Here is a 9,948-nt window from a genome sequence, read left to right as displayed (position 1 = left end):
ACTAAGCATAAAATAACTTCTACTTGGTTTAGACTTAAAAATTTAAAAATATATTTATCCTTCCAATTACATTGATAATCAATCAACTTCAAGAGGAAAAAAAATAAAACAGGCAATTTGGGGTGATTTTTTTCTTAAACCTTTGTTTTCATTTGACCCTTGACATTTTCTTTAATCACTCATATGGCTTCTTCTTTCCCTTCTGGTATGATTCATAAAACATCTTAACTGGGAAAAGCCTTTTATGATTTGCTTGTCTCCCTTATCTGTACTCCAAGTCTCTCAGCCTTTGATCTAGCTATTAGAGCAACTAATGATTTTCAATCACTTCGATCTCATTTTTGTTTTGTTCCTTTTATGTATTATTTCAGTTTTATCTATTTATGTGACCCTGAGGTGGGAATCAGATCACTTGAGGCTGATGTGCCTGTGCTCTTACCAAATTATAACAGCACACCTTTTCCTCACCTATTTTTTTTTTTTACACCTCCTAGTTGTAAGTTTTCTTTCATTTACAAAAAGTCTTGGAATTTAACTCTTTCTACAGTAGGGACTTTCTAGTTTCTACAAACTTAAATTTGGTAGAATTTTTCTATATTCTTTAAACAATGCTGAAGCTCTGAGGCTTCCTCAAACTTAAGACAATTCATAGCTGGGTCAGGGCTAGAAAAAAACATGAGTGTCATAACAAAAGAAACCTCATACTAAGCATGACTACAAAGAATGGTTTTGTGGCATGTGACAAATCTGCTCAACCATAAGTGAAAGAAACACCACCAATTGCCTTCTGGCCATCCTGGCTTCATAAGTAACATCTATCCCAACAAACTCCGCTTGCGTATGGCACCATTTTCTCACAAACTGTGACCTTAGAAAAGGAACCTAGTTAGCAGGCCCACAAAAGATAGAACCTCTGTTTTAATCACTTTAAAAAATGTTTTAAAAGGTGATTTCTGTACAAATAATGCTGTTTTTGAATGTAAGCTCCTCATCTAACTGTACCAAAGAATGAAGTTTAAAGGGTCACATGAAAAAGGAGTAACATTAAGAGACTGCTTGGTTTGTTTACTTCTGGAAACTTAAGCCATTATCAGGTGCTTTGAGTCCTTTCTTTTCAATACTGGCCATGTCTTAAAATATGCAGGACACATTACCAAGGGATTGAGTGGTTAGCTAAACTCTGATGGAATGATTCATTTCAATTAGCCCTGCAGTTTAAGTAAAGCTTTATGCCTCCTATTGAGAGTAAATATCACACATCCTGTTTATACATACTGGCTTATTGTCCAAGGTTCTTCAAAGAGCTGGTGACACCCCCCAACTCACTCAGCCCAACCCCCCAACTTCCTCTCATTGGCGTGATATATTCCTACTCACTTTTAAGAAGCACCTCCCTCAACAAAACAGTCTGTTACAGTAAATTTTAAAGAAAATACTTTATTGTGTCATGAAAAAAAGGCATCAATCAACTAGATTCATACTTGTTTGAAAAAAATTTGAAAATTTATTAGACAGTATGTGGACATCCTGTTCCACATGGGAATGAGAAGATGCTATAGGTTCTCTAAGTATTGCACAGTCTGAAAAAACACCAACAAAAAAAAGGGGGGGAGGGAGGGAGGGGAAAAAAAATCACATAATCTTGGGAACCATATCACATTATGAATAATCTACCAAGAAACATTAAAAAAAAAAAAAAAAAAACCTTTGTTTCTACAGTAGCTTTGAGTTTATAGTTGTTGGAATGACTGTATTCCATTGAAGACATCTCAGTAACAGGAAGCTTCATTTTAACAATCCCATGTGCAAATATTAATAAAAAAATATATAAAATAACGCAATTTATCTCTTGCCATCACCCCGGCAATCAAAACATTTGTTAGAACTGTTTTGCTTGAAAATAGTTAAGCTGTAAGTTTTGCCTGAAGCTCCATTTCTGCAGCCCGTTTGAGTGCAACATCCACTAGAAGCTGAAATCCACTAAAGTCCTGGTTGAGGTCCGGAGGAGTAGGGGGAGGAGTGTTGAAAAGACCACTTTGTGTAGTTGTGCTTGGTCCAATTTTACACGTGTCCTCTGGGTACATGAGGGAGGTGTCTGTAAAGTTGCCGGCTGCTATCTGCTGTATATCTGTGTTTTGTCCCACACCAACTGGCTGACACAGAGAGAAAGGCACATCTTTCAATGCAGTCACAGTGGTATGACAGATCACTGATGGACGAGCCAGGATTGATCCTGGAGATGACGGCTTAGGGGACAGTGGCCTCCCTAGGGCTGGGTTTGGTCCAGCAGGACAGGAATGAAATGGACTCTCCTCTAGAGCTGGCATGAAGTTTTTGATGCCCATTGCTGACTCCACAGAGCTCACTTCAGATATCTTGGCCCCACGGCGGGAAATTGTGAACTGATTTGGATCTTTGCCATCCTTTCTCAGCATGTCAGGGAGGAGCCTTCGGCGGGCGTTGATGAACCAGTTACAGACCTGAAATGATTTGGGTATGCTTTAACACTCAGCACACATGTTCTGAGAACCTTCCATAGATGCTTAATTATCTCTTTGCATATAATAAGACATGAAAAGACTTATCAGAAATTACGAAGTTATTCCAACGTATCCGAGCCCAGACAAGAAAGAAAACTGCTTCCTATCATAAACATGCTTCTCTCCAATACAAATTCCCTTTTGTGTCTCATCATCCATAAACCTTTTCAGGAGGAAAAGAAAGGTATAAATTCTCAAATGTCTAAACATTACTTTAGAGAAGGAGATTTACCTTTTGACTCTCCCCCATATTAACCGATTACCTACTGCCCCAGCATTGAAGTTAATCAACTACAGGAAAATCTTTCTTGTATGAAAAGGGCCACACCCCCAAGTTACTGATTCTTCTCAGTTCAAATCACTGTGTCAACAGACAGACATGAATTACCTCACTGAGGTCTGTCCTTGTTTAAATATCAAACCAGTTTCCTGGGTAATAGAGTAAGATTTAACCTCCTTTTTATGATTGTTACACAAAGGGAGGCTCTTTTAGGCATTAAAGGAAATGTTATTTGACAGATGACTGTCAAGTGTTTGTTTCTCTAAATAGCCAGTTATTAGCCATCAACACTAGAAAGTTTAAAAGATATCCCCCACCCCAAGCTTTTGAGTCAGGAGGCACTTAATGACTTGGCATACAGGAATGCTATAAAATGACTTTAGGGGGGAAAAGAAAGAAACCTGAGTGCATATACCTCATGTTCTTTTTTTCCTACCTGTAGTGTAGATAGATGTGTTTGCTGGGACAGCAATGCTTTTTCTTGCTCTGAGGGATAGGCATTGTACCGGTGCTCATACAGCCAATCTCGGAGAATCTGCACAGATTCCTTGGGCAGGTTGCCCCTTCTCCTCCTCTTGCCTGAGCCGGCAGAAGAGGAAAGGTCCAGGGGGATGTCCATGCTGTCATCATCCTCAGTCTCACTGCCGGAGGCTACAACACCTAGGAAAGGACAAAGGCCAGTCAGCTGATTTCATCAGCAGAGCACCTACTGAAAAACTCATCTCTTTTGACCGTTCAGCGTAAACATGTTTTCTCAACTACTGAGAGGCAGGGTAAGGACCAGTGAGTGTTTTCTGTCCTGAAATACCAGAGCACATGTAAAGTCTCAAGAGTAATTTGACTAGAAGCACATTCTAGATTCTCAACCAGTTGTCAGAAGCCCTTTTATGTATGCCCACTTTCCTATGATTCAACTTTTCACATTCCTTTGGAAGGATACTCAGAAAAGTCCTTCACGCAATCCAACAGAGGAGACAAAGCCCCACCCCAAGGGAGTAACAGCTTGCCACCAGGAAAGGTGCTGTAACAGATGGAATGTGTCTAACAACCTCTTTGAAGTCACTGCTATCTAGGATGAATCTAATGAATGTTCCATTGTACATTTTAAATGCTATTCTTCCTCCTTTCCCTGAAGGTTTGAAATAAAAAATAAGTATCTGGACATTTTTTTTCACTGATATAAGGAGAGAAAATTACACGCTTAACCCAGTTAGTATTCTAAAGATAAAATGCGTGTCAAAAGTTCCTGCCTATTCTATAGTCATTTCTTTTTCATGGCTCCTTACATTTATTCAACACCATTTCTAATGGCCAGCACTGATCACTTTTTAGAAAATACAATCAATAAAGTTTTCAGTGTTGTTGCACAAAAAAATTCTATTAGCTTTAGTCAAAGATGCCTTAAGTGAATAAAAATTATTTCATATAAACTTCTACTGCCAGATTAATCTGAACCTAGAACACGGGGTGTCAATAAGCAGAGTTGTCTTATTTACATGACAAAAACAACAACAACCCTGAATATGCAATCCCAAAGGAAAATATCTTGTCTGTAAGTACTTTAATCCCACCAGAAATTAAGAATTCACAAACCATTAAAGGACATTCAAATCACACAGAGACTGGGTTCAACAAAAATTTAGACCTCGCCCTTTTAGACATTTAAACAGAATTTAGAACTTTATATGATATTAAACACTGCCCCCCAATGCGCCCATGCGCGCGCGCGCGCGCACACACACACACACACACACACACACACACACAAGAACAGGGACAACTCTTTGAACATATTGATCTAAGATTTTAAGGATATAAATGAACCATAAACTAATGCATGCTCGAACATACCAGTACTTCCTACATAAATAAAATTGATTAAACTAACACAAAATTTAAAGTTATGCATTCTTAACTTTGTTGATGCAAACTTAATTGAGTGGTTTACCTTGAGAGGAAATAAAAACAGAATATTCCTCACAGTGATAAGCTACTCAATGTACTTTCGAGGATTTAAAAAACAAAAACATCCTTTTAAAGCCTCTTAACACAATGAAACTCAAAGAGCTACCCATTCAAAGGTTTGCTGATGAGATACCAGGTTAGTTGAGTGTGACTTTATTTGGGACACATGGTTAGTTTTGGACTGCAGGGGGCAGAAGGTGTTGGAGTGTCCACAGAAAAGGCAGGACCTTCCCAGGACCAAGTAGACCAAGTTCTAACAAAAGAGCAGGATGAATAACAAAAACCCACACCTGAAACCTGTATGATCATATTGACCAATGTCACCCCAATAAATTTAATTTTAAAAAAAAAGCAGGATGATCTTGCAAATTCACTTCAGCTCAAGCCTTAATAGCCATCAATAAACCAATCACAAAGAATCCTAAATATTAACCCCATGTATTTGATGTTTTGCTTCCCAGAAGCTTTCATTAAACTGCCTTTTTTTTTTTTTTTTAACATTGATTTTAGAGAGACAGGAAGGGGTAGAAAGAGAGAAACATTGATTTGTTGTTCCACTTATTTATGCATTCCTTGATTGATTCTTGTATGTGGCCTGGCCAGGGATGGAACCCCCAAAACTTGTGGAGTATGGGGGTGACAGTCTAACCAACTGAGCTACCCCACCACCAAGGCCCATTAAACTACTTAAAAAAAAAAATAAAAAAAAAGAGGTACATTTAAAACTGAAACTGCTTTCACTGTTGAAAAGATGAGAAAAATGTTAAACCCATATTAAAACTTGGGTGAAGAGTTCTTCATAAAAATAAAAAAAAAAAACTTAAGTATTTAAGTACATTTTATATTTGCAAAGAAATCTAGCTTTTTAACTCTAATTTTTAAATACTGAGTAACTAAAGCAACTTTGTTTAAACTTCTCAATGTCTGAAAAGCCAGACATTCTTTTCAAAGCTGTTATCCCCCATCCCTTTTATATATTTTTTTTAAACTGTGAAAATTTGCTCATTAAACTGAATTCTCAATTGTAAGTCGATAATAATTTAAAACAACAAAAAGACCCTGAAGCCTGCACTTCGATCTGCTTAAGTTTGACAAGAAGCCTGAACTTTTAGAATAGGTTAATGACACACAAAAGCAGGTTTCACTTAAGCAACACCAAACTGCAGGGCGACTTTACTCTGTTCTCAGTTCATTTAAACAAATAAATGCCAGGCCTCTGGCCCTCTTAACAAATATTTCCAATATGTGCACAAAAGCTGAAGTAACAGGAAGTTAAGACTTCAGTTTCTTGGCTACACCAGCTGATATTTCACTGCAGCAAACCACGTTTGCTGCTGTCAGGACTATTTTCATTAAAACTCTCCCTCCGGATTGTGGCTCAGCTTGGAAAAACAAAAAGACTTTTCCACGTTACTCATTTCCTATTGTAACAGAGCCTTTGAAAAGTTTCCCGGTTACGACTTGTTTCCAAACGTCCTGCTCTCTGCTTACACTTTTTAAAAGTATGTGGTTGGGGGGGAGGGGTGTGGGATCACAGGCCTCTTTTACTCCATCCACATACAAGGAAATGTTGTTTAGAGAGTCAGACGATGGCCTATGGCTCCCACAGGTCCATGAAGCAATCTTTTCATTTCTGAGTAGGAGCCGGGCGTGCGAAAGGGAGCAGAGAAGAGTGCTTGTGTATCTAGAAGAGAACCTAGAAACAGATTCGAATGATGGGAGGAAAAGTTTGGGCCCACAATTGGGAAAAAGCAAAACGCCCAGATCAGAACAGCTCAGAAGGGACAGGAACCGAACTCAGCCCGAGGGGTACTGGGCTGGCCGCAGCCACAGGCCAAGGTTAAAGCGAAAATCCTTTATTAAATATTAGAAATCATGAGCTAGGAGACTTGGGAGCTTTTTCTCAAGGAACCTTCTTTCTGCTTGGCGTGGAGCCCTTTGGGGAGAACTTCGGGCATCCTCTGCTTTCTAAGACGGGACACTATTATCACAAAGCCCGGGCTCTGTGTAGGGTTTGAGGTGACTGTTTCCCAGAAAACTTGAAAAGATGTTCAGACTTTTATGAGACCAACAGTAGTCCTGGGGGGGAAGGGGGGGTCTTCCAGAGCCTTCGCTGAGCGGCTCGGAACCCGCCCCCCCCCCCCCCCCCGAGGCAGCCGGCGCGGGGCGGCGGGGCCTGGGGGGGGGGCCCGGGGGGCGGCGGCGGGGCCTGGGGGGGGGCCCGGGGGGCGGCGGCGGGGCCTGGGGGGGGGGGCTGGGGGGCGGCGGCGGGGCCTGGGGGGGGCCCGGGGAGCGGCCCGCTCTCGGCTTTTGTTCGGAAGCGGCGTCCTCCGCCCGCACGGGGCTCGGCCCCTCCAACGGCAGCGCGAGCGCCGCCCGGACCCGGGCGTCTCAGGTTACAAGAAACCGGAGACGGTGCAGAGAATCTCTACATTCTGAGGGGTCTGCCCACCCCGAAGGATTTGCCAAGAAACCCTAAAAAGGTGCCGAGCCCGGGCCGTCTGCGCGGCCCCGCGCCGGCGCCAAGTTCCCGGCCCCCGCACCGCTCGGGGTTCCCGGGAGCCGGCGCTCGGCGGCAGGACTCCCGGGACCCCCACCCTGCGGCCGGCGGCGGGGAAAGGGGGCGACCCGGAGGCACCCGAGGGCCGCGGACCGAGCGAGGGACAATGGGAGCGAGGGGGCGGGGGGTAACCCAAAATCTGCCGGGAAGGGGCCGGGAAGGTACCCTAAAGAGCCGGGGAACCGCGGCGAGGGACGCCCGGCTGCACCTGGGCAGGAGAGGGCGGGGTGAGGTACCCAACGGCCGGCCGGTGGGGGCGGGGAGGCTTTGGGGAGTGAGGCGGGGGGCGCAGGGTCGCGGGGGGGGGGGGGGCAGGTCGGGATCTAATCCTCGCTTCCCTCACCAGACCCCGAGCCATGCGGGGAGCCCGACCCCCGCGGACGCCGGGCTTTCCATTGGGCTCACAAGTACCACTTTTCCACCCTCCCCCCCACACCCCCCTTCACTCCCACTTCTCCCAGGGGGTCCCAGCGCCCGCGAGAGAGCCCCCCGGGAAGGATGCAGACCTGTCAGTCCTCCCGGAGCCGACATGGCCTTCCAGGGGCGGCCCCCCGCGTGCTCCCCGCGCCGTTACGTGGCCGAACTTCCCGGCGCCGAGTTGTCACCGTCCCGGACGGGGCTCGGCGGGGAGCCTGCTCCCAGCCGCTACGAAAGCCCCGACTGGGACGCGTCCAGCGAGGCGAGTCCCCAAGGCGCCAGGCCACCGCCCAGAGCACAGCACCCCGGGGTGGGCCGGGCCGGGGGGCGGCCGCGTTCTAACGAGTTGTTCTAACTGTCCCCGCGGGGCCGCCCGAAAGAATGCGGCGCCGCGGAAACTCCGGGCGCGTCTGCGCCTGCGCGCCCCGCCCCCGCCGCCCCCCCCCCGCCCCCGCGGCCCCCAAATCACAACCCGGAGCCCGCGGCGGGGCGTGCGGGGCGCCTCCCGTCAGGGGCGCAAAAGTTCACCTCAGGAGGGGGAGCCACCATGCTTTGACCTTTCTTGGCGGCAGGCTTTTTTTTTTTCTTCTTCTTCTTTCTTTCTTTCTTTCTTTCTCTCTTTCTCTAGTGTGTTTTGTTTTTAAGCCAAACTGACAGCCAGTTTCAGCTGCGAGGCTTCCAGAACGGCTCGTGGAAACAATGACAGGCTCGCCCGCACAGCCCGGCCGGCTTGTCAGAGCGCGGCGAGCCGCTCGCCCTCGGTCCCAACTCTCCCATCTCGCCCCACACGCTTCGTGGGAAAAGTTCGGCGGCCAGGAATGTCTATAAGGCCAGCTTTCCTGAAGTTTCCGACCCCCGAGGGCGAGCTGGGGGGGCGGGCGGAGGAGCACTCCTTTTTGGTTGTGAAAACGCCCCCATCCCCAGAGAGAAGAGAGCGTCCGGGCCCAGCTCGGGGGGTGGAGGGGGTGCGGGGGAGTGGGAACCCCGGAATCCAAGCCCAACTTTCAGACAAAGGCGCTCCTCCAGGCCGCCGCCGGGGACGGCGGGGCGGGGGCGGGGGCACCCCCGGAGTAAGGGCCCGCACAGCCCCCCGCCCAGGAGGACCCTCAGCGAGAGGCCACGCGGCCGCCCGGGGAAGCGTGGGGCGCCGGCGGAGACAATGAAAGTTGGAGGCGCACAAACAAGGCGGCGAGCGTGTTTCTTGACAACGTGCCAGCGGCGTGGAGACGGAGGCCCGTCTCCCCACAGCGGGCCCCCCGTGTTGTGTCTGGAGGGGACGCAGCCTCCACAAAGAGGCCGGCCGGCCGCGGTCCCCACGGGGCTGGCAGGTCCCCCAAGTCCCTCTCGCCCCGAGCCCGGCGCGCACGCTTCTCCCCGGGACACGCGCCCTCGGGGCGGCCGCCCGCAGACCTTACCTTTCTTGCTTTTCATCCTGGAGCTCCCCCCTTCCAGCGTGGGGGTCTCGGGGGGTGAGGGCAGGAGCGGGGGTGCAGGGGGCCAGCGGCTGTCCTCCTGCCCCGAGGACGGACTCTCCGGGAACTTGTACGGGACGAGCCCGGGCAGTGACTGCTGCCGCCTCTGCGCTCAGGTCCCGGGCGCCCGCCGCTTGGGCGGAATGCGAGTGACACTTGGGCTTCCTGCCGCCGGGATCGCCTGGCAGCCGGCCGGGGGCTCTCCCTCGCCCTCCCCGCGCCGCTCCTTTGTTCCCCGCTCGCGATCGGCGCACCTCGGCGCTGTCAGAGTGAGCGGCGGGGAGGGGAAGGTACAGGAGGTGCTGCCTCCGCCCCCAGCCGCCCGCCCCGTCCCCCGCCCGCCTCCCCGCCCCTCCCCCGCACCTCGCAGCCGGGGAGGGCTGCACGCGGGCCCGGCCGCTCCGCCTCTCCCGGCGCCCCCGGGGCCGCCGTTACCGGCCCCCGGTGGGGGCGGCGGAGCCCCGAAACCCGAGCCTCCCCCCCCCTCCCCGCGGCGCGCACGCCTCCCGCACCCCTCGTTGGGCCGCGGACGCCCCCCAGCCTAGCGCCCCGGGTTTCTCCCCTTTGGGCCTTTCTTCCCGGGGCCCACGGAGGTGTGTTTGGTTAGGAAACGGCAACAGATGGAACTCGGGCCGCCCCCTCCTTCCTCTCCTCTAGCCCCGGGAGGGAAAGCGAGCGCGCGCACACACACACTCACACACACACACACACACA

General features: G+C 49.3%; 1 protein-coding gene across 2 annotated transcripts; it reads right to left on the bottom strand.

Annotated features, from left to right (window-relative positions):
* Nucleotides 1-1,417: 1,417 nt before the first annotated feature.
* TGIF1 (TGFB induced factor homeobox 1) lies at nt 1,418-9,554 on the bottom strand. 2 transcript variants are annotated; one of them, XM_084888139.1, is made up of 3 exons: nt 9,178-9,554; nt 3,257-3,480; nt 1,418-2,480 (listed from the first exon to the last, which is right to left on the bottom strand). In XM_084888139.1, the coding sequence occupies exons 1-3, from the start codon at nt 9,191-9,193 to the stop codon at nt 1,905-1,907; spliced, it is 816 nt and encodes a 271-aa protein (XP_084744265.1). In that variant the 5' UTR covers nt 9,194-9,554; the 3' UTR covers nt 1,418-1,904. The 2 variants fall into 2 exon arrangements, with proteins under 2 accessions (XP_084744265.1, XP_084744264.1); XM_084888138.1 differs by lacking the exon at nt 9,178-9,554 and adding an exon at nt 7,852-8,169.
* Nucleotides 9,555-9,948: the final 394 nt, after the last annotated feature.

The sequence above is a fragment of the Pipistrellus hanaki genome (genome assembly GCF_964339955.1).
Source record: "Pipistrellus hanaki genome assembly, chromosome: 6".
In the NCBI taxonomy this organism is placed as follows: Eukaryota; Metazoa; Chordata; class Mammalia; order Chiroptera; family Vespertilionidae; genus Pipistrellus; species Pipistrellus hanaki.
Note: the sequence above shows the minus strand (reverse complement) of the source record. Positions and strands in the feature narration are given on the sequence as shown.

What these genes read in the sequence shown, in the direction of transcription:
- TGIF1 (XM_084888138.1), bottom strand. Translation starts at nt 7,876, where the DNA reads ATGTCGGCTCCGGGAGGACTGACAG. An exon ending in GGCTCCGGGAGGACTGACAG is followed by an intron (nt 3,481 to 7,851) that starts GTCTGCATCCTT and finishes GTCCTTTCCTAG; the next exon opens with GTGTTGTAGCCTCCGGCAGT. An exon ending in CACATCTATCTACACTACAG is followed by an intron (nt 2,481 to 3,256) that starts GTAGGAAAAAAA and finishes AAATCATTTCAG; the next exon opens with GTCTGTAACTGGTTCATCAA.